The sequence below is a fragment of the Tarenaya hassleriana genome, unplaced genomic scaffold (genome assembly GCF_000463585.1).
Source record: "Tarenaya hassleriana unplaced genomic scaffold, ASM46358v1 Cleome20, whole genome shotgun sequence".
Classification (NCBI taxonomy): Eukaryota; Viridiplantae; Streptophyta; class Magnoliopsida; order Brassicales; family Cleomaceae; genus Tarenaya; species Tarenaya hassleriana.
The window spans coordinates 61,034-84,911 of NW_010965373.1; the positions used below are offsets into that span (position 1 = coordinate 61,034).

Consider the following 23,878-nt stretch of genomic DNA (forward strand, 5'->3'; position numbering starts at 1 on the left):
CTCTTTCCCACATTCGTTCTCGATGAAATCAGCGAGTTTCGGGTCGGGTTTGAGTATCTTATCGACTGCCCCACGAACGGAAGGATCGGTTATCTGGGCACTGAGTATGCCAGTTCTAATGTCACAGGCCAGCTCAGGCCAGTGTTTCTCGAGAAACTTGATGGCCCTGATGAATCCAGAGGCGAAAACAGCGCCGACACGAAGAACCTCCATGCGTTGGCACAGACCACAGAGCATCTGAGAGTACATGCTCTGGTAAGAGTCGGGACAAAGGATTGTCTCGTTGGGGCTGGTGTAGTTGGTGTAAGGATCAAAGGGTCGTTCTTTGAAGTGGGAAGATTTGTAGTAGCTGGTTAGGACCGGACGAGCAAGGAGACCAGATGGGGTTTTGGCCTCGGATTTGATGAACAAGAAGTACATTCCTTTGCCTTTGTCCAGTCCGGGCACGAACTGGCTCATCACAGGCATCAAGAGGCTGTAGAGAAGGGATCTTCTGTCTAGTTCCTCTTCGATCGTAGGCATCAGCTTCCTCTCCCCACCTGAAGTCCCCGAGCTGTGTAACGATTTCACAAGGGAAAAAAATACCCATATGAGTATAATCATCAAGAGTTTTGAAAAATAAGCGATACCCAGAAGCAAAGTTTAGATCTTTTGGTGCCAAGACTCAGAAACTGATGAAAAGTCAAAAACCTTTTGATTGCTGATATATCGAAAACCGGAACAAGATACCACTGAAGCTCCAATGATTCAAAAATTTAAACCCTGATTTAGAGTGATTTAACAATTATTACGAGCGAAAAACAAAGACATAGAGAGATGAGAGTTGTACAAAGACACCCAGAATCATGCGACAGATTGAAAGGAGAAGACAGAAAAAGGACTCACCTTGTGAGGAACTCGGAGATGGGCTTAGAACAGAGGATAGGGAAATTGTCGCCATTAGCGATCCTGTTGATGTCAGGCTGAATATCCTCGTAGGTTATGACAGGCATGACTCGTTTGAAGCTTTCCCGGTCGGAACGACCGTCGAGGCCATGTCGTTTGAGGTACTCCACTTTCGCATTTCGTTTCAGGATCTCCTCCAGAACGCGCCTCTGCACCTCCTCTGCCTTCATGGTCACATCCTCGATGAACTGAAGCTTCTTCTTGTTCTTCTCCGCCAGGCCCTGGTCCTTCACCTCGAAAGCTACGTCCTTTGGCGCCTCTGGCATGATGATTCTATCTGGGTTTCTGTATCTAAGATCGAAAATGAGACCCAGAGAAATATATAGAGAGAGAGAGAGATTAGGAGGAGGAAGAAGAAGAGTAGATATGTTTCTGATTAGAGCTTGTTGGGTGTGAAGAAGAAAGAGAGGGAGGTCAATATATAGAGAGGGTGGACGAGGATGAAGGGCATAGAGGTAAATATTCTAATTGCGGCAAAGTTTAACTTTAATCCATAAATTAAAGTGTATACATAATACACCTACTAATATTCATGTTTATTGGACCGTCGAGGTTTTGGAATCCAAATGCTAACGTATTTCCCCGTAACGGTCAAACCCGTACCGCCTTTTTATCAGGACATGCAAAAACTGCATTTAACTTCGTAAGGAAAATTGGATGTAAAATCTTATTTCTCTTGATATAATAACTTAAAGCAGTCCAAATTGAAGTTTGTGTTATAATCATTTCGGTATATCACATTGTTGGATATTAATACAAACCGGGGGTTTGCCCAGGTTGACCAGATCCTTTATACCGGCAATAACCGGTAATTCGGCGGTAACTTTAAATAATCAAACGGGTGTCCTTTCATTTACCGGTTAACCACAAAAACGGCGTTCATTGGAGCTTCTCGCAAGGTCAATGTATCGCGCGAGATGGTAAAAATAAGGAACGAGAAATCGAGGTTTCTTGCGGAAGTCTACAAGCGAGAAGAGCGACCAGACAGCTGGACTCCATACTTGATAGGTTGACACGTGTACGGGTTTGTAATTTGGTGCCTTCACGTAGTTTATTTTCATGCGATTGTTTCCATGCCTCCCATGGAAAAAAAAAACAACAACGTTTTGTTCGGTTTTTAATTCTTATTTTCGGATCAAATTATAAATTATTTTATTTTATTTCACATCAAACGCGAAATTCGATGTAAAAAATGTTAGTGTTGCATGTAATGGAAAAAACATCCACAACTGTTACTATATATATATATACACACGAAAATACTTAAACCGGACAAATGAGTAAATAACCGGCCATACGTTTGCCCCCGAAGCTTCAGCTATTTGTTGAATTAAATAAATAAAAACGGACTATTAGGGAATAATGTGAAAATTAATCATTTTATTTTAAGAATATTGGCTTTGACACGGAACGCCCCCGAGGTGCCACGTGGAGCTATCCACCGCAAGAGTGGAAATCAGCTGGGTGAGGGTGCACCAAAGAGACACTCCACGTGGCATCTGTAATATATCAAGATGATGGGTTTTTTTTTCTCCCCGGAAGTTCATAAATTTCATTCTTGTATAATAATGAAACCGTACTCTCTATCACGAGAGTTTTTGTCGTGCAATCATACGGAAGGCCATGGAGTATGCCGACAGTCATGCAAATCTTTGACCGTTGACTTTTCGTTTTTGTAATCTTCTCTTTGGTTCTGGTGTTCAAGTTTCCTTTGATCTCTGCCATATGTTGAAGCAGAGGCCGGCCGTACGAGTTCATAATTGATATCTTATATATATATATATGTATGTATGTCGTTGTGTGATGAATTTGGAGCGATTTTAAAACCCATTATATATAATTCCACATCAAATATAAGCGAAGTTTTTTTGCATATATGATTGATACGCGCGCGATAGATGGTTCATGTTAAGTTTTTTTTAATCAATATACAATATATACATAAATTTCAGTTTGCCGTATTGATATACATATAGTTGGTCCTCCCTTTCAAAAACTACAAAGAAAAAATTATATATGAGAACTAAATATGTAAATTGGGACATATTTTTGCTAATTCCTCCATTGTGACACATATAACTGAATAACTTCTAGTGATCGAATTAACTCTTCTCAAAATTAGCTACATGTGTATGCATATATATACATATACATGTGTGTGTCAAATCCTTACACTAATTCTTAGAGCTCGTCCATGCATGTAATTGTCATCGAAGTTATCCAAATATAGGTCATAATCTTTTTTTAAAAGGGAAAATCGCATGTAAATATCTGAATTTTTACAAAATTTATATATCTGAATTATAAAATTTTCAAATAAATATCTGAACTTTCAAAACTTTCAAATGAATACCAAAATTTTTTAAATTTTTCCAAATGAAACAATATCCGTTGACGCCAAGTTATCAATTATCGACGGATTCTGTTATAAGTTTAACGTCGTTAATAGATTTGGTTTTATTTGGTAATTTTTTAAAAGTTTAGATATTTATGTGGAAGTTTTAAAAAATTAAAGTATTAATTTGAGAATTTTGTAAAAATTTAGGTATTTATATATGATTTTATCTTTAAAATAATATATATATATATATATATATATATATATACAAAATTATTATTAACTCCTATATTAATACACGCGATTTTTAAAATTAAAAAACAAACAAACAAACAAAATTTCTCAAACTCTTAGCTTTTTTACAAATATTCCAAAAAAAAACTATATGGCATGTTATTGTTTCTTGTTTGATGTGTAATTTTTAGAATCCTTGTAAAATTTTTGTATTTTTATTTTGGATTTTTTATAAAAAAAATATGAATATTAAAGTTTGTGTATTAATTTGAGGGTTGTTAACAAATTTTATAAGAATTTTTTTTTAGTTAAAGTTTGAAATATTCTTAGTTACAAGATTTAGAATAATAATCATGGTGTCGCAATGTGCATGTGGATGGTTAAATTTAATTGTTTTTTTTTGGTTAAATTAAATTTAATTGTTGAAGATACCTCATGGGTTACTTAAAGAGGGAACATCGCATAAAATATCTATCCATGATTTAATTAAACTTGTTCCATATAATCTCTTTGTTATTTTGGAATTTACAAGTGAAGAAAGTGGAAATGACTCGAAGTTGATTGGTTAGAGGAATATTCAATAAACTGCTTGAAGAAAATGGCTTCTCTTTGACAGTCCAAAAAGGGATTTGGAGATTGTATTTTTATCTCATTTCTCATCTTTTAATGCAAGTCAAATCTATATTCAGTGACATAAATCATGAGCTTTCCGGATTTTCTCTTTCCACACACATATAAGGCATTATTGTGTGTGTATATATATATATAGACATATTATATATGTATAATATAATCTCTAAACCTTTTTTTAGTTTAAGCAAAAGTGAGGGGACGTCATTACATTAAGGAACCACTCTGGAGTCTGGACTGTCCAATTAAGTCCCAAGAGTTTATATTTGTTGTACTCCAATATCGACACACACACACACACATATATATATATGGCACACGGAAACGTAAAGAGGAAAAGTTTTTTTTTTTTTTAACTTTCTCCTAAGGCATTGATCTAATGGGGTATGTCATGTACTATTTTCTCATCATTTATCATGTGTATAAATGTATAAACGTGCATATATATATATATACGCACAGTACTGCATGTGAAATTCTTCATGTATATAAATCTATATATGTATGTACATTTGTAAACATGTATACGGAACACGTAACGTAATTGGTCCAAAATCCAAGGAGATTCCATCGTTTTCTTTTCGGTTCAAGCTTTCCGAGAATGTGGAACACATGCATATGATATTTGTTTTAGAATTCTATCTTTAAAAAAAAATAGAATCTAAAGTAAACTGATATATAAAGCAGATTTATCAACTTAATAAGATATTACGTTGAGATGATATGGATGCAATTGCACCATCAAACCTATCTATTTTGGAATCTCAATATGTATGTATGTATGTATGTATGTATGTATGTATGTATGTATGTATGTATGTATGTATGTATGTATGTGCGCGCGCGTATCTTTCTTGGTTAAGTGATATGCATTTTGGGTGGCGGAAAAATTATATGTATATCATATAATATATTAGAGAGACAACTAATAAAAGAGATCCATTAAATTAGGGCAACTTTTTTGCGATTGAAAGAAGCTTTGACAATTTACAATTAATAACTTTTTTTTTTATTGTCTTTACATCTTTTGGAAGACAAAATTCCCGTGAGGGAATCATGCATGCATTTTCATATGGTCTTATTGGTCTATGTGTCTTTATCGAACACTGTTCTATCATTATCCGTTGGAGGAGTAAATAGTTCAACATAGATAAAATGTCGGAGGAAATTATTGCTTCAGTCTTTTCACAATGCTTTATATATATATATATATATATGCATATTTTTCAATCTATATATACAATTGTTTGAACACGAGAAAAAAAAAAATCTCCATCTGCCTTAGTGTTGAGTTTGACCTGAAATTTCAATGAAAATACATAGAGACATTAGTTGCTATGACGATCGTGGAGATCGCTGATCCATTTACCGGTGTCGGGATTTTCTCTCAAACGCCACTATTACACACACACGCACATATATATATATATATATATAATATAATTGGATATAACTATTCCTTGGTCTTTGGTCCATGACCTACTTTTGTAGATATCTTTTCAAATTTAAATGTCATTTAATCGCATGATGAATCGTATATTAAGTCTAATCATGTTTATTTTTTGTTGGGTTTTTGCTTTGAGCTGTTCTTTTGCTCCAAATTGGTAAAATATGCTCGAACTTGGTACTTTCTAGTTAGGGAAAAGGGTCATTGCATTTCATGATAAAACCATGAAAATGAGTGTGTCGGTTCACCTTTTATACAAGTTCATGATGATAATCCATATAAAATTCATATGAATTAATATTATGATTACTAATTAATTTTCGTTAATTGTGATCATTATAGTTTCGTGAGAGCTAAATCGCGAAATCTCGATGGGCTTAATTATGCTTAGAATTGATGCAAAAGCATATAGGTGGCTATCATGTTGTGCTAGAAGTTAATACAATGTTGTAGGTTAAAGGATGAACATATGCAAGTGTCAAGATGGGCAATAAAGTTGACAAGATGGATTAAAAAGAGGATGCATAATCGACCTCACTAAAAGATGAGAAATCATGACATCTCCAAAGTCTAAATATAAAATTATATATAATTATATAGCCCGTATCTTTATCTTTAGCTTTATGGTTATTTCACATCAATGTATGTAAAATTATTGCAATATGTTTTTTGGAAATATCAATTTCCAATCTAATATGTGAATATGGTATAGGTTCTTTTTGTTCTTCTTCCTTGATAGTATCTTGTCAATTTTGATTATCATTTCACTATATATATGCGTAATCATTTATAAAATAATTAATGCCTTTTGTTGTCATTACAAATAGGTTCTTTCACAAAACAAACTCTTAATTTTTTTTGGGAGAGGGTATTATAGGGGATATAATTTTGTTGTGTATGTGCGCCTACATGATGATGCTTAAGCAAAGGGTTTAAGATTCGAATTTAAAAAAAGGAAAAGGGGATTAGGGTCACTAATCAAGAAAACAAGGAGCATTAAAATGTCTGTCTACAGACCATGAAGCTGAATGCCCAATAGGGAAATTGATATGAACATTGGGTTCTTAATTAGATATCATGAAAACTTTTTTAAGCCCATTGGCTCGTGTCTCCAATAAGACCATCCGGTGGGTCCATTGAGATATCGGACACACCCACTTCACCACAAAGTACTCCTTTGTAAAAGATAAGTGCCTTTTCCCCTCCCCCCCCCCCCCCCCCCCCTTCCTCCCCCTGCCTTGCATCATTCAACTCATTCGCGTTTGTTGGACGAGTGGGATACGATTTACACATACAATATCCTTTTTTCTTTTGTTACCATCCTCGAGAGATTCTAAATCATAGTGATCAATCTTATTTTCTCGGATAACAATTATAAATTCGAATAATTGTAATTAATTATCATTGTGGGTAGATCGCGTGTTATAGAGACTCTTCTAGATATGTAGGGAAGGGTATACATATATGAAAATGATATAGAAATTGATGGAGGACTTGTATATATGTATATATATATATATATATGTCACGTGCAAATGTCATGTTTTCCGATATATATGGGATTATATAGTAATAGTGTGGCATTTATTTCTTGGTTGACAATAAAGTGGCATTTTTGGATAAGAGAGAGGAGGATATGAAGAAGGAAGAAGATCAAGAGGCACTTTTTCGTGGAGACCAGAGAAGGTGGGGAACAAAGTCAGGCGCTAGTGGAAAACATAAGAGTTGTGTAAATGTATGGTGTAATGGCACATGCCACATAGGGAGCATGAATGTGTTGCCCAATTTAAATCTAAGGTTTGGAATTTTAATGGTACGTAGGGTTAGACACTCAAACAACTTTTAAAAAACAAATCTAAATTGAATTTGCCTAGAGAAGATTGAAAGTGGGAAACATTATTTAATAGAAATAGACTTTGACTACACAAATGAAAATAGGGATATATAAAAATGGGAAATTTACAAAAATCGGATCATTATATATATACATATATATATATATATATGTAATAACTATGCCTACATCATTAGCCTCTACCTCGTGTGGAAGGTTTAACCAAAACCTTGGTACAAAAGAGAGGTTTCAAAGGGTGAATCGGTAAAAGTCTGATAGAAGGTTGTTAAACCTCTGGTTGTTAGAGACGTTGTAAGCTCTGGGTATATAACAGAGCATCGTTCTCATCCTGAGGCAGAGTTTTTCTTTTCTCCTTCTAATTAGGGTTTCTTTCTATCGATTCTTTCTGGGATTTCTGGGTTGTACGTGTGCGTTGTGATCTCAATCAAGTATTAGTGGATTGCCAAGCTTCTTGGCCGAGACGTAGGATCATTAACGATCCGAACTCGTTAAACGCTGGTGTTGTTCTTCTGCTCATCGCTTAGTTCTTACGGGTCAAGTTCGAACAATCAGCAAAGCAGAATCGGAGATCAAGGAAGTACAATTGGTATCAGAGCCCGGTTGCGGCAAAGGGAAATTCAGGCCAGACAAGATCTTGGAACTTGGATCAAATCAACTTCAGATTCTGATCAGAAATGGCTTCGGGACCGAACGTGGTGAAGCTGGATGTGGAGAAGTATGACGGAAAAGGTGACTTCTCTCTATGGAAGGACAAGATTCTAGCCAGTCTGGACATTCTACAACTCAGCGATGCACTCCAAACCGGGTACGTTCTTGAGTCAAAAGAACAATCAGAGGAATCAACGGAAGGTAGCATGAAATCTGAGTTAACTGGAAAAGAAAAACCAGTAACTCAGAAGGGGATTGCACTAACCCAAGAAGCAAAAATTGAAAAGAGTAAAAGGGTCAGAAATCTAATCTTCCTATGTTTAGGAGATCAGATCATGAGAAGGGTGAAATCTGAATCACTTGCGGAAGGTATCTGGACTGCGTTAGAAAAGGAATTTGTGCATAAAACTATGCCAAATAAAATGTACTTGAAACAGAAGCTGTACGGGTTCAAGATGGAGGACACAAAATCTATGGAAGATAATCTGGATCAATTTGGAAGGCTGATAAGTGATCTGCAAGCCTTACAAATAGAGGTATCAGAAGAGGATCAAATTATGTATCTGTTAAACGCACTACCTGAAAGATATGATTCTCTAAAAGACACCATCAGATTTTCAAGAAAAGAAGATATCACCATAGAAGATGTAACCTCAGCGATTTACTCTAAAGAACTTGAGTTCAGAGCCAAAGGCAAAGTGAGTACAGGTGAAGGACTGATAGTAAAGGAGAAGACAGAAAAGAAACACTACAAGGGTCCAAAAGGAGGTCAAAACAAAGCCAAAGGAAAACCGAAGAGTAAGTCAAACTCAGGGTGTTGGTTTTGTGGGAAAACAGGACACTTCAAAAAGGAGTGCAGAAACAGAAAAAGGTTCTTAGAAGAGCAGGGGAAATCTGCTGGAGAAGCTGCGGCTGCAGCTGGGAAAGACATGGAGACAGAAGTTCTCACTGTCTCAGAGCAAGAACCAAAGAAACAATGGATTCTTGACTCAGGATGTACCTTCCACATGACACCAAGACGTGATTGGTTCATAAATTTTCAGAAAACAGAAGGAGGAAGGGTTCTCATGGGCAACAACGGCTCATGTGAAGTGAAAGGAATCGGTGATGTGAAAATCAAGTTTCATGATGGAGTTGTAAGGATACTAAGTCAGGTTAGATATATTCCTGAACTCAAAAGAAATCTTATTTCCCTCGGATCACTCGACAAGTTGGGGATGTGCTACAAGTCTCAGAAGGGAAAATTGGAAGTTTACAAAAGTACTAAGCTGGTCATGTGTGGGACATTAGAACAGGGGCTATATGTACTTCAAGGTGAAACTTTGGAAGGTGAAAGCCACATAACAGAGGAGACAGATAATACAATGCTGTGGCATAGGAGACTCGGACATATGAGCAATAAAGGCATGCAACTGGTGGCTCAGAAAGGTCTTCTGGAAAAAGGGAAAATCAGAGAGATACAGTTTTGTGAGGACTGTGTTTTGGGTAAAACACATAAGTTGAGTTTCGGAAAAGGGAAACATGTCTCAGAAAACAATCTCGACTACATACATTCGGATCTGTGGGGTTCACCAAATGTAAATCCGACCCTGGGGAAGGCTCAATACTTCATATCATTCATAGATGACAGATCAAGAAAGGTTTGGATATATCTCCTGAGGACTAAAGATGAAGCATTCACTAAGTTTAGAGAGTGGAAGACATTGGTAGAAAACCTGACAGAGAGAAAGGTAAAACACCTCAGGACAGATAATGGTCTAGAATTCTGTAATACACAGTTTGACCAATACTGCAAAGATCAAGGGATTAAGAGACATCGGACATGCACTTACACTCCACAGCAAAATGGAGTAGCTGAGCGCATGAACAGAACCATCATGGAACGAGTAAGATGCATGCTAAGCGACTCTGGCTTCGGGGAAGAATTCTGGGGAGAGGCAGCATCCACAGCAGTACATTTGATTAATTTGTCTCCCTCAAGTGCAATAGACATGCAAATCCCAGAACAAGTCTGGTCTGGTAGATCACCAAGCTATGGAAATCTAAGGAGATTTGGATGTATGGTTTACGAACATATAAACCAAGGTAAGCTGAAATCTCGAGCAAGAAAAGGTTATTTCGTAGGATATCCAACAGGTGTAAAAGGATACAGGATCTGGATTCCTACAGAAAGAAAGGTGGTTATCAGCAGGGATGTCATGTTTAAGGAAAACATGACATATAAAGACAGAGACAGAAATACAGAATCTCAAGGCTCAAACCAACAAAACCAATCTGACACCTTAAAGATTGGTATTCTCTCTAAGTCATATAACGACGGAGAACGTGATTCCAGAGGAGAACTCACAAGTCCGGGTGGAGTACATGCTAACTCTCAAGGTGGAGCTGATCAAGAATCTAGCTCAGAAACTTCTGACCAAGTTGATAATCATGATCAAAGACCTGAAACAGACGAAGAAATGGAGAACTCAATGGATGATCTCAGAGATTATCAACTTGCCAGGGATAGAGAGAGAAGAACTATAACTCTACCACAGAGATTCAGAGAGGAGAGTACCTCAGCATTTGCCTTGGCTGTCGCAACAGAGCTTGAACTGGACGAACCTAAAGACTACAAACAGGCCCTGCAAACCAGAGAAAAGGAACAATGGATTATGGCTATGAAAGAGGAAATGGCATCACTACACAAAAACCAAACCTGGAAACTCGTCAAGAGACCAACCAACCACAGAATCATTGGATGCAAATGGGTCTACAAGAGAAAGCCAGGAATTCCAGGGGTAGAAGAACCAAGATTTAAAGCAAGGTTAGTAGCCAAAGGCTATTCACAAGTTGAAGGAATAGACTACAATGAGATATACTCTCCTGTAGTCAAACATGTCTCCATCAGACTCCTATTATCTCTTGTTGCTTCGAAAGACCTGGAATTAGAACAATTAGATGTGAAAACAGCCTTCCTACACGGGGAACTGGATGAAGAGATCCTAATGGAACAGCCTGAAGGTTTCAAGGAAAAAGGAAAGGAAAAACTGGTGTGCCTGCTGGTAAAATCCCTCTATGGTCTTAAACAATCACCAAGACAATGGAATAGAAGGTTTGACAGGTACATGATACAACAAGGCTTCACTCGCAGTAAGTATGATCTATGTGTGTATTTCAGAAAATACAAACAGGGAAGCTACATATATCTACTCATATATGTAGACGATATGCTCATAGCATCTGAGAGCAAGAAGGAGATACTTAGAGTCAAGGAAATGCTTGCAACAGAGTTTGATATGAAAGACTTGGGAAGTGCAAAGCGAATCCTGGGAATGGAGATACACCGAGACAGATCAAGAGGAATTCTAACTCTATCTCAGAGTGGATATCTGAAAAAGGTGGTGAACAGCTTTGGAATGGGAGATTCAAAACCCGTACATACTGCTATGGGATCACACTTCAAACTAAGAGCTACCAGTATTGATGATGATGCTCTGAACTTGGATTCAGTTCCATATCTAAATGCAGTGGGGAGCATCATGTATGGAATGATAGGGACAAGACCCGACTTAGCTTATAGTATCGGACTGGTAAGCAGATTCATGAGCAATCCAAACAAGGAACATTGGAATGCTGTAAAATGGATATTGAGATACATACAGGGAAGTATCAATCTAAAGTTACTCTACAGCAAGGAGGCAAACTTCGAGCTAGTAGGATACTGCGACTCAGACTATGCTTCAGACCTTGATAAAAGGAGATCCATTACTGGGTATGTATTCACAATAGGTGGAAATGTGATAAGCTGGAGATCTGTCTTGCAACATGTAGTAGCTCTGTCAACAACTGAAGCGGAATACATGGCATTAGCAGAAGCCTTCAAAGAAGCTCTTTGGCTCAAAGGCCTGACTCAAGAACTCGGCATTACACAAGGAACGGTAAAAGTCTTCTGTGACTCACAATCTGCGATTTGCTTGGCGAAAAACAGTGTGCATCACGAGAGGACAAAGCATATTGATGTAAGACTACATTTTCTGCGAGAAGTCATAACCGAAAACAGAGTACAGGTGCTGAAGATCACTTCGGAGGGAAATCCAGCAGACATCTTCACCAAAACACTACCCATCAGCAAATTCAATCGAGCATTGTCTTTGCTGAAGGTCACTGACGGATAAGTCAGTGAAAACCCTGCCAAGGGGTATATAAAAGAGCTTGGATAACAGTTCACTAATATGAGAAAGAGAGCACGAGGTTGGAGATGATGAAGGCAAGGTGGAGTTTGTAATAACTATGCCTACATCATTAGCCTCTACCTCGTGTGGAAGGTTTAACCAAAACCTTGGTACAAAAGAGAGGTTTCAAAGGGTGAATCGGTAAAAGTCTGATAGAAGGTTGTTAAACCTCTGGTTGTTAGAGACGTTGTAAGCTCTGGGTATATAACAGAGCATCGTTCTCATCCTGAGGCAGAGTTTTTCTTTTCTCCTTCTAATTAGGGTTTCTTTCTATCGATTCTTTCTGGGATTTCTGGGTTGTACGTGTGCGTTGTGATCTCAATCAAGTATTAGTGGATTGCCAAGCTTCTTGGCCGAGACGTAGGATCATTAACGATCCGAACTCGTTAAACGCTGGTGTTGTTCTTCTGCTCATCGCTTAGTTCTTACGGGTCAAGTTCGAACAATCAGCAAAGCAGAATCGGAGATCAAGGAAGTACAATATATATAAACTCAATATTGTTTAATTAAGTCTTGAGCTGTTTAGGGTTTCAGAGATAGAGAATATGTACATGGGATCATAAAGATTAATCGTACTTTTATCCGTAACTTCGCCCTACTTCTTTTATAGGGTTCTTTCACGACCTTTTAGTACGTGGATAATTATGTTCACATCTTTTTAGCATATTTTTTTTTTGTTGAAATTGAAAGGTCGGTCGGTCATTCATGCATATGATTTTGTCTTTTTTTTTTCCTTCTCAACTTTAACTAGTTATTCTTTAGATTTAACAAAACCTATGCTAAGTATTATATTGTTTTTTGATAATCCGCAAATTTACCGGTCATTTGATCTAATTTCATCTCTCAAACCGAAGAAATCCAGATGAATATCTCTCCCCACTCTTAGATTTGAATCCGAAATAAAAATATACTTTTCATATTTTTATACCACTAGACCATCTAAACTTAGATCAAATATTATATTTATCTGCTCATGGATGCATATTAAACTTTTTTGGAGTGGGTTGTATAAATTTGGACAATTTGAGATCGCTATATTTAGATGTTGAATCATTAGAATTTACAATATTATACAAGCTGGCCTAATAATTAGATTCATTAATTTTGTCCAACTTTGAAGACAAATTTGCCAATGGGTAGCTTTAAAAGTTTGGTTTATATATATATATGTGGACCATTCGTGGTATTGGGTTGTGCACTCGGTGCGATGAAGGAAGACTAAGAAGACCCAAGATGACGATGATGATGATTGGGTTTCTAAATTGGGTTTTGGGACCCTTCTTTTTGACTTGTATATGTTTTGGTCATAGATTTATGATCCATCCAATATGTATGTCTGTGGAGGTGGATGTTTCGGTATTCATTTCGGGTTCGATTCAATTCGATTTTTTCGGTTTTACAATATATATATATATATATCAATCAGTTATTATATCAGATTCGTTTCGATTCAATTTTGATTTTGTTCGGTTTGATTTTGGTTTTTATTAAGTAATTTTAGATTTTTTTACAAAAAAATCGGGTTTTCGAATTTTTTTAAAATTAGTTTTGAACCCTTTTAGTTTAAATAAGTTTTCTAAAAAAATTATCATTAAAAAATTTTGCACTATTCGATTCGAAAAAAATACCATATTTTTTGATTCACTAAGCCGTAACGTCCACACCTATATCTATATGTATGGATGTATACATGCATGTTCTTGTGGAAGAGATATAAACACATATATGGTTTGTGTGGGTGTGAGTGGCCCCCCACACACTTTCACCTGATATTTAAATGAACCTCTTTCCAACAGTGATATCTGGATGTTACAGGTGATGGATGATGCACTCGCTAGCCCTGGCCCCACATCTACCAATTGGGAAATGCTGTCTGAATCTTCTTTACTATTGTTAGTGAATACCAATATATATATACATGCACAATATGTATATATATATATATATATATATTAGGTTTTTATATATGAAAACCTAAACTGTTAAAGCGATGAATGCATTAACTACTAAACTACAGTAAATCCGTAACAGTAGCCCCCAGAATCTTGTCCTGACAACATTCAAAGTGTCGCCCCCCATTATCTAATAGTTAAATATACTATTATACATATTAAATTAATTGGACCATGATTTCTGGGGGAACAGGAAATAACAGGATCTCCTGTTGGGCATTACGACATTATCATTACAATCTTCACGCAGCTTCTAGAACGAAATCTGCTGCTTGGGAGTTGTTGTTCATCTTCTTCATGTTTGACATTTTCTGTGCTAAAGATGAATTCTGTGGCAAAGAAACAAATTATTGGAAGGTTGAAACTAAATTAACAAATTTACCAAAGAAAAAAACAAATGATTAATCGAGCATGAGGAGATCATGAACACGAAGCAAAATAGCAACGCACAGTATGTTGACTTAGTGAAAAATCAATTGTAGTAACAGCCTTTATATGAACATGTGACGAATTTGATGATAGGCAGTAGGGTGACTTATTCGGTTTCGATTTCAATCCGGTTTAATTATATTTAGATTTAATTATTTTTTTAACAAAAATGATAATCGTTTAACTGTTATATTGAATTCAGTTTGGTTTGATTCAAATTTGATTCATTTTAAAAATTCTCGGTTTTTCGGTTTTGTTTTGTTTTGTTATTTTAGAAAAAATATAATGTTATAAATTATTCAATTCAAATGGATTCGATTATTTGATTATTAACCAAATAAGCAATTACGAGTATTGATAATTAAGCACATTTTCCTTGTGAACCCTTGTTTTTACGACAAGAATCCAAGTTCGTATATGTATTTGGGCCTTGAATGGGCCTAAATTGTCAGCCTAATAAGAAAAAGGTATGGGCTTTAATGGTATTGGATCGATAAAAGGCCTTGTAATTAAGCCGAGATAAAAAGGAAAAAGAAAAAGAGGAAAATCATGCAAAGAGGGGTCACGCGCGTGAACCTGCATGAGCAACACGTGGGCCAAACGAAACCGGCAACCTGCTGCTACTTCCTTTCCGCCCTCACCTTCACCACTACTACGTGTCCAAGCTACAGGCATTTCCCAGTAACCGGTCCCGAATCTATCCACGTGTCTTGATCCTAGTGGCAAGCCTCTGAAACGGGTCCCACCCAGTAAAGTGTGGGTACTGTGGTCCGCGTGACCGCTCTTTCGTTTTCTCTTCAGTGGCAAACACGAAAATTCTGTAACTTCTCGTGTCCTTATTGGTCACACAACATTCATTCATGTCTCATCCCCGTAATTTTCTCAAAGTGACAAGTAATTATGTAAATTAATTTCCATAGTTTATTATCTCAAATTAATCTGACTTCAAATATAGAGATTGAATATTTTTTTAATAAAGATTGGAAACTAACTTGAAATTGATATATTAAATTTTTACGAATTAATTTATCAGTTTTACCGTAAAAAGTGAAAAATATCGGTAAAAAATGTGAAAAATAGATAAAAATAATAATAATATAATAAATTGTAAAAAACCTCTAAAATGATAAATTGCAAATAAAAAATGATGTAGGAATAATTATACTGTCCACTATCAATTATTATTAAATATTATTATAGAACGTAGCTTATGTAGAACGGTAGAAGTACGTAATTGCCCTTGGCATTGGCAGCAATTGTTTTGATAATCATTTTGACTGCCGCATGCAAATTTTACCGTTACTCTTTTCATGCAGTCCATGATTGGAGCTTACGTGGCTGTATTAAATGACGGAAATATCCCCTCGATAATCACGGTTTAATTAACGCTCCCCTAATAACGTCGAGCATTAATATCACCTTAGATATTTTTTGGCGGTTTAATTAATAGATATTTATTTTGGGCTGATTCCGAACAAACTCGATTTAGGCAGAACTCTGCCATTTTTTTTACTACATATGTAAATATTTTAGCAATTATTTTAATTAACATATAATTACGTAATTAATTAGCTGAATTACATGAGAATATAAAGGGTACTTTATATAATTAGAAGGTTTTAAGGTATGGAGCGACCAACAAAATTGAATGACAAGAGAAGCAAGCAGCATCAATCGCTCTTGTGATGATGAAGTATTATCATTCCACATATCACTCCTTAAAACTATCAATTTCGAATATCTAATTAATGCTCTCAATTAGGTGGAGGATTACACTACAATCAAAGTTATATACATATATACTTAGTATATTTATTTTTATACTTATATTTTTTGAGAAAAATTCAATATATATATATATAAAGAGTAATTACTGTTAAAAGATTTGTTTATAATTGGAAAAACAATGAAACTAACTAATAATAATGTAACCTTTCATTTAGAAACACTATTTCATAACAGACAAATTGTATTTGCTTGGCTTTCGTCACGTCTTTTTAACAAATTTTTCGTATATATATACATATATATATATTCATCCGTAATCATATTTATAGTACCTCTAGTTGGCCCCCCAATTCACCAACCAGGGTAAAACCGTAATTAAGCCACATCACATCACCCCCTTTACCATCTTCTTCCCTTCTTTTAACATTCCCTCCAATGTCCCTTCATGTAAATAAACTCAAAACCTCTCTCTCTCTCTCTCTCTGAAAAGCCATGGCTTTCTTCTTTTCCGCCGGAACTGTAACCCTCGCCGTTTTCGCCGCCGTGTTTCTCTCTCTTAACTGCAAGTCCCTCTCCTCGCCGCCGACGATCCACGACGTGCTGCGGTCAAAGGGACTCCCGGCGGGGCTGTTGCCGGAGGAGGTGACGTCATACGAATTGTACGACGACGGGAGACTCGAAGTATTCCTCGCAGCGCCGTGTCTGGCGAAATTCGAGAACAGGGTGTTCTTCGACAGCGTAGTAAGAGCCAATCTGAGTTACGGGAGTCTTGTCGGAGTCGAAGGTCTGTCTCAGGAAGAGCTGTTTCTATGGCTTCCGGTGAAAGACATCGTCGTACAAAACCCTAGATCCGGTGTCATAACCTTCGACATCGGCGTTGCTTACAAGCAGCTCTCCCTCTCTCTCTTCGAAGTCCCACCAAAGTGTAGGCCTCAAGGTATTTTTATTTTATTTCCATTTTATTTACCTTTTTTCCTGAATTTCTTCCTCTTTTTTTTTTTCTTTTTCTGATTATGATATATATATATATATATATATATAAATATATATATATATATATATATATATATATTTATTTACTTATTTATTTATGAGTGATTTTTTTCAGGGGTTCTGAAGAAAAACGTGACGAAAGATAGAGGACTTGAGGCTGATAGATAAGAGATATATTCAGAGAAGGGAAGATTTTCATCATATTCCTCCCGACCTTCAAAGCCCATTTTGTTTTTATTTTTCCTTTCAATTATCTGAGCAATGTACTAATCAGAATCTATTAGTCTGCTAATTACATGATTAGAGTATATCGTTTATTGTATCTTAGAAGCTTTTTTTTAGTGTTAATGTAAAGCTGGAACTCCCAATGTCATTATATAAAATGGCTCTTCTTGTTTCATGCTTTATTCTTGTCGAGTAAAGATTATGTCCTTAATCTCATTCTTTAATTACCTTCTTAGCGTCATCTAATCACTTTCTAAGCTACGTATATATATATTTTTACTATATGGAACCATTAAATAAATACAATATTTGAAAATTATCGGTCGGAATTTCGGAGATGTATTGGTGACGTCATTTAACCTAATATGCATGACGAAATAGCTCCCGTCTAAAATCGATAGGAATCACTAATCAGTGCTTCTGATGATCACGAAGAACACGGATTTGAATTTCTCTTCATTGGGCTTTTGCCTGTTCTGCGTAAGCTTCAATGATGGGAGGTGGAAGAGCTATCACTACGGCGGCGAAGGAGACCGGGATCTGCGTCGCCGGAGGAGGTTCCACCGGCGGAGGGGGTTTCCCGGTGGTACCCCCGCCGACCGTGCAGTTGGCGGTCAGGAACGTCCTGGCGAGGCATGTCTCGGCGGCGATCGCTTCGGCAACACATCCGACCGTCGAGACGACCTGGCGGTTGCGCAGAAGCCGGTGTGGGATGCTTGGGAGTTCGCCGGCATCGAGGTGGAGCTTTTCGGCGGCCGTGGTGGTAAGCCGACCGCTAGGGTTGTGCTCAGCGGTCCTGCTACTTTCCAGGAGGCGAAAGATGCCATCGGAGACTTGAAAGAAGCAATCGATATGCGAGTCAATGCGTAATCGTTGGCAATCTAAAACTAGCTCGGAATTTATCGGTTAGAATTTGTGCATTTGGATTTTCTTCTGCTTTCAATCATAGATTTTGTGGAACACTTAGCATATACTCCATAGTGAATGCTTCATATTAGATTGCATTAAGTTTAGAATATAGAAAATCTAGAGAATTTTCTAAGCATGAAGTGAGCTGCTGCGTGAACTATTTGTGAACCTTTTATACACTATATATGTGAAATATGAACCGATACTGATTATAACAGCATCCATACAACCATAGTTTGTTTGCTAATCAGTCTGAATTATAAACTGTTTAAATGTTGTGGTACATCTTGATTATTCTCGATTAAACATTGATTGATACTACGCATATATGTCTGTGTTGTGCATAGATACAACTGTAATCATGATCTGCAAACTTTGGAAAATTCTCAGGTTTGTGTTTCCTTCTGCTTTCTTTCGCAGGGTTCAGAGAAGAACAAAAATTGTTGGTCTTGTTTGGTGTAGTATCTACTACATTCTATCTGATCGAGGAACCGATCAGGAATGGATCTTTGGATTTTTTCTTGCTGTTAGTTTCGAAAACACATCAGGTGAAGTTTGTTATCCATTCGTGCCTAATCATATTGAATTCCTCAACAACAACAACAACATCGCCTCATTCCCAAGTTCATTTGGGGTCGGCCGCATGAATCCTTCTTCTCCATTCATTTCGATCCCGGGTTAACTCTTTCGGAATCATATTGAATTCCTCAATTAGTAGATTTTCAAGACAACTGTTTCTTAATTTATAGATGCCTATCTGGTAATTTGTTTACATTAACATTATTGAGGTTTTCTATTGGTATCAATTTCTCTTTTCCTACCCTTTGTGCTCACTCTGTACCATTGCTTTCTGCAGCAAGATGAGATCGTTAAAATATGACCTCAAGCTGCTGAATCTAATAGCTAAGCTTGTGCTTGGAATGGAGTATGCTTTGGAACCATTGAACAGAAGCTTTTGGAATCCTTGTGAGATTATTCGTATAGTCCACATAGTAGAGTCCGAACCGGACAGTGTATCCTGAGTTCCATTCCCAGTTGTCCAGCAGAGACCATACAAAGTAACCTCGTACGTCACAGTTTTCTTCCCTGCAAAATACATTGTGTCAAGTCATCACACGTGTGAAGAATCTGGTTTGCTGAATGAATTTTACAGGTTAAGTTACTTGGTTACCTTATGGCGGCAGATAAGTTGGAGAGATAATCTCTGTGGTAATTGATCCTCTTATCATCCTTCAATGCTTTGTCCCGGTTCATGAGTGGATTATTGAGTTCATCCACACCTGCAATCCTCCGAAGTTAAGTCAATGAAAGGTTTAGGTACATGATGTAGCTTAGTAAATCACATTGGCTGAGATACTTACCATTCTCTGTTATGAATATGGGTGGGTTTCCGTAGTTGTCTTTGAGATACACTGCCAGTTTCCTGATTCCCCACGGGACAATGTGCAGCCAGCTCGAACCCGCCTGGATGAAGTAAGTCCCTTATCAGATAATGTTTTTATTTCTGAAAAACCAATTGAATGATCATAGACGACATCCCTGGTTCAGGAACATACTCTTTCTCCTATAGCTACTCCTCCACGGAGAGCTACAATTACAAGGAACAAGAGGAATATATCAGTTTGGTTCTTGTTGTTGGTCTTTTTCACCCCAGATGGTTAGGTGTTTGGGATGAGAGTATAAAGATCCAAAAATCTTACAGCTTGTAATAACGGCTGCATCAGATGATGCGTCTTGCAGAATCAGTTTCCTTATACGAGTCCTGTCATTTCTTGCATATAGTGTCGTATAGTGGTTTATGCCCACAAAATCCAGTGACCCTTTTATTCGTTTGGACATCTCTGGTGTTATCTTAGGTAATCTCTCTCCCACAAGCCTTTTCATTGAAGCTGGATAGTCTCCATAGATAAGGGGATCCAGAAACCTGGTTAAAATGTCCTTTTATTACATCGGTTGTTAGCCTCTTTATCTGGGATTGGATCATAAATATTCAGGTAAAGACTTTACCATCCGAGTCCAAAATCCATTGCTCTCCGAGCTGCATCATTGTCCTCATCACAGTCAGACATTGGCTCGTACCATTTTGCATCAAGCGCTATCCCGATTTTACCTCGTTGTTTATCCTGCACAAGAGTTCATTGTTTTATTCTGAAATTTGTATCATTGTCTTGATTTTTTTTTCTCTTTGTGGACAGAGTTCTTCTACCTTAAAGTTTCTCTGGTAGCTGTAGTAAGCAGCTGCATGAGACAAGAGAATGTTGTGGGCTACAACATAGGGTTCAACCGATGACTTCCCCTTCTTACAAAACAAATGTCCCAGAAGTGAACACCTTCCCGGAGCTTGTATCCCCGTGTCATAGCCTTGGATCGAGAATCCGTGAGGCTCGTTGAACGTTATCCATTGCTTCACCCTATCTCCGAATTCTTTGAAACAGGTGAACGCATAATGCTCGTAATCCTTCCTGCAAATCATATAGTTTATTTTCTATTATACACCATTAATGATGCAATAATCACACTGTCTAATGGTATGCGTGTTTCTTTAGGCGTTTTTTTTGGTGGGTACTTACACAACTTGACTGCTCAACCATCCTTCATATCTGTCTTGTAGAGCTTGTGGGAGGTCCCAATGGTACAAGGTCACATAAGGTTGGATCCCCTTTGCTATTAGAACATCTATGAAGCTGTTGTAGTAATTTATTCCATCTGGGTTTGGTTCCCCTGTTCCATCTGGTTAAATAGAAACTTATCAGATATTATAATGTCGAGAAAACCAAGATTTCGATGTATAGAGAAAGTGTCTTGGACTTACTAGGGAAGATTCTTGGCCAAGATATTGAGAATCTATAGGCATCCATTCCCAGATCCTTCATCAGGCCTATGTCACTCTGTGATGGAAAGTTTAGGAAACAATGAACTGTTTTACGTTGATGTTAGTTTATAATATCCGTTAACGTTTATTATCTTATCATAGAATTTTGACATTAAATTTGCTTCTTCTTTTTTCGGGTGATGCAGATCTGTGTGAGGAGTTTGCTGCGGGGACAAGCAAGCAAGAAAAAACCTTGTTATCTTCAAACTCAAGTCAACACACCTCAAACCTGTGATATTGATCAACTGCCGTGTCTGCATTGCTGAAATCCAATATTCTCCCTACCAATGAAACACCAAAAACCCCGAAATCAACACCGAGAGATATATATCTCTTCTCCTGTCCGAATCCACTCGCAAAAACCGAAAGAATCTCCTCCAGGTTCTTACCAGGTTTCTTTGTGAAAGTGTCCCATATACTTTCTCCTTTGTTCCCTTCATCCACGGCTCCTTCAAACTAATCTCCAATAAAAAAAACCGAAATGCTACGGTTTCTGACAGAACTAATGCGGAGTAAGTTGGAAGGGAATGTCACCTGGTAAGCTGAAGAGGCTGTCCCGAACACAAACCCATCTGGAAAATCTGCTCTGCCGAGTGATTCTGAAGAAACCACGTGAGGTATGGCCATTAACAGGATGATCACAAGGATTCTCATCTTTGAAGGAAAAAAATAATAAGAGTTATAAAACAAGAAATGGAGAGAAGTGTGGATTAATATATATACATATATATGTATAGGCTTTGTGGTGAAGTTAAAGAAGAAAAGAGAAAGGAAGAGTGCAAGCTTCAACACTCTTCTTCTCTTCTCTTGCAAGAGAAGAACCTCTCTCTTCTTTGGTGTTGACGGATGTGCACTCCTTTTGTACACGTTTATTATACTGCCAAAAACTGAAAGCCCATATATATATATATACACATATCGTATATAATGATAAAAAAAAAATTCAGGACCCACGTTCAAAAACACATTCCAAAAGCCAGAAACCTTGAGAATTTCTCTGGGCTCCTCGGATAAGGAGGAGATGAAAAATCGAATAAGTTAATGATCATGGTCATGTACGATAACGATATATAAATAGTGGGTTGGGAGTTTTTTTTTAACTCTTTTTGGGGGGCAACTAGGGGTTTGGTGGCTTGACTTTCGTACATTTATATGCATGCTATTATATATATAGTCAATGTACATGTTATTTTATGTGATTGTGGGAAATATCTAAATGCATATATATTTGGCGGAAACTAACTTATGTGTATATTCATGAATGTGACACATCAGACGAGCCAATCCAATTATCTTTTCAATTATTGTTATAATATCTTATAAGTATGTATAATCGTGGAAAAGAAACGAATGTAATACAAGGTGCAACGTCATTTTTTTTTGGGGTTATAGATGAATTGTTCTCTCTTCTAGTTCCAGATAAAGCAAAAAAGACACAAGCGTCCAAAGTCCACACGTGTCCAAAAAAAGCAGACGTATCTCCTCTGTGAGTGATTAATGAAGGTGCTTGCACGCTTAGTAAACCTAAAGGGGATGGAGAGAGAGATTCACCTTATCCTTTGCTTCTTGCCCGTTCAAACGTAGTTATATATGTCTATATATATATATGTGTGTGTGTGTCTCGGCTACAAATGATCATCAACCACACCGGTGGCTTCGTACATGCTTCTGTACTTTGTTCATGTTGAATGAGCATTTGATAAACAAAACTTAAGACACCTCAAAAAGGGGCATTAGCGCGTTTAAATTCACGCCTTTTGACCTCTTTTCTTAGTTTATAGAGAGCTCATTTAGTACACAAGACGCGTTGTTACCAATTAACAATGTATATTAAGGTCCAAAATCACATGGCTCAACTGGTAGGGTGAAATACTTTTAACAATCCAGATTTGAGATTTCATTTGGAGAAAGTTATTCATCTGAATATCTTCAATCTTCTGGGAACGAAAAGACATATAGTTGAAATGAAAGTACTCGGATTATAAAAAAATAATGTATATTAAAAATTGGGATAATCACATAAAAATATCCGAACTTTTACAAAAATCTCAAATAAATACCCGAACTATAAAATTATCATATAAATACCTGAACTTTTCAAAACTCTCACATAAATACTCAGACTTTTAAATTTTTTCCAAATCAAACTAACGCAACTGCTAACTCAGCAAAAAAACTGCTGACTCATCAAAAAAAACTGTTGACTCAGCAAAAAATCTGCTGACTCAGCATTCAAAAATATTATTAAATATCCAAATATTCATCTACATATATTTAAATTAATATATACATATAAATTCACATATATATACAAATATATATATATATATATTAAAAATAAAATTATTTATAATTAATAAAACACATATACACATAACTATAATATATATATATATATATATATATATATATATCATTACTAATGCATATATATTACAATAAAAATAATTATAATTAAA

At 36.6% G+C, this 23,878-nt stretch overlaps 3 protein-coding genes and 2 long non-coding RNA genes across 7 annotated transcripts in view; 3 read left to right on the top strand and 2 right to left on the bottom strand.

Moving 5' to 3' along the window:
* The window catches only part of LOC104813401 (indole-3-acetic acid-amido synthetase GH3.6-like), a 2,949-nt gene extending 1,628 nt beyond the window's left edge, over positions 1-1,321 (bottom strand). The window contains exons 1-2 of the mRNA XM_010540958.2: positions 886-1,321; positions 6-553 (exon numbers count right to left, since the gene is read on the bottom strand). Coding sequence (XP_010539260.1) covers positions 6-553; positions 886-1,211 — 874 coding nt within the window. The 5' untranslated portion in view covers positions 1,212-1,321. The remainder of the gene's footprint in view (positions 1-5; positions 554-885) is intronic.
* A 15,504-nt stretch (positions 1,322-16,825) lies between these two features.
* Positions 16,826-17,820, top strand: LOC104813402. The gene is made up of 2 exons (XM_010540959.2): positions 16,826-17,357; positions 17,529-17,820. The coding sequence occupies exons 1-2, from the start codon at positions 16,913-16,915 to the stop codon at positions 17,579-17,581; spliced, it is 498 nt and encodes a 165-aa protein (XP_010539261.1). The 5' UTR covers positions 16,826-16,912; the 3' UTR covers positions 17,582-17,820.
* Positions 17,821-17,978: 158 nt separating this feature from the next.
* On the top strand, positions 17,979-19,494 carry LOC104813405. The gene is made up of 3 exons (XR_771744.2): positions 17,979-18,543; positions 18,968-19,095; positions 19,404-19,494. It is a non-coding gene; the product is annotated as an uncharacterized LOC104813405 (long non-coding RNA).
* Positions 19,226-22,417, bottom strand: LOC104813404 (putative beta-glucosidase 41). Of its 2 annotated transcripts, XM_010540962.2 has the most exons (12): positions 21,954-22,417; positions 21,809-21,875; positions 21,642-21,700; positions 21,360-21,435; positions 21,118-21,277; positions 20,754-21,009; positions 20,555-20,670; positions 20,248-20,471; positions 20,104-20,135; positions 19,909-20,011; positions 19,719-19,827; positions 19,226-19,633 (listed from the first exon to the last, which is right to left on the bottom strand). In XM_010540962.2, the coding sequence occupies exons 1-12, from the start codon at positions 22,071-22,073 to the stop codon at positions 19,444-19,446; spliced, it is 1,512 nt and encodes a 503-aa protein (XP_010539264.1). In that variant the 5' UTR covers positions 22,074-22,417; the 3' UTR covers positions 19,226-19,443. The 2 variants fall into 2 exon arrangements, with proteins under 2 accessions (XP_010539264.1, XP_010539263.2); XM_010540961.2 differs by having other exon boundaries at positions 21,642-21,875.
* Positions 19,933-21,656, top strand: LOC104813403. 2 transcript variants are annotated; one of them, XR_771742.2, is made up of 4 exons: positions 19,933-20,020; positions 20,743-20,982; positions 21,094-21,196; positions 21,566-21,656. It is a non-coding gene; the product is annotated as an uncharacterized LOC104813403 (long non-coding RNA). The 2 variants fall into 2 exon arrangements; XR_771743.1 differs by lacking the exon at positions 19,933-20,020 and adding an exon at positions 20,393-20,541.
* Positions 22,418-23,878: the final 1,461 nt, after the last annotated feature.

Coding starts and splice junctions, on each gene's coding strand:
- LOC104813402 (XM_010540959.2), top strand. CDS start 16,913: ATGGCTTTCTTCTTTTCCGCCGGAACTGTAACCCTCGCCGTTTTCGCC. Junction 17,358..17,528: donor ACCAAAGTGTAGGCCTCAAG/GTATTTTTATTT, acceptor GATTTTTTTCAG/GGGTTCTGAAGAAAAACGTG.
- LOC104813404 (XM_010540961.2), bottom strand. CDS start 22,073: ATGAGAATCCTTGTGATCATCCTGTTAATGGCCATACCTCACGTGGTT. Junction 21,436..21,641: donor ATCAATATCACAGGTTTGAG/GTGTGTTGACTT, acceptor TTTCCATCACAG/AGTGACATAGGCCTGATGAA. Junction 20,012..20,103: donor GAGTAGCTATAGGAGAAAGA/GTATGTTCCTGA, acceptor TACTTCATCCAG/GCGGGTTCGAGCTGGCTGCA.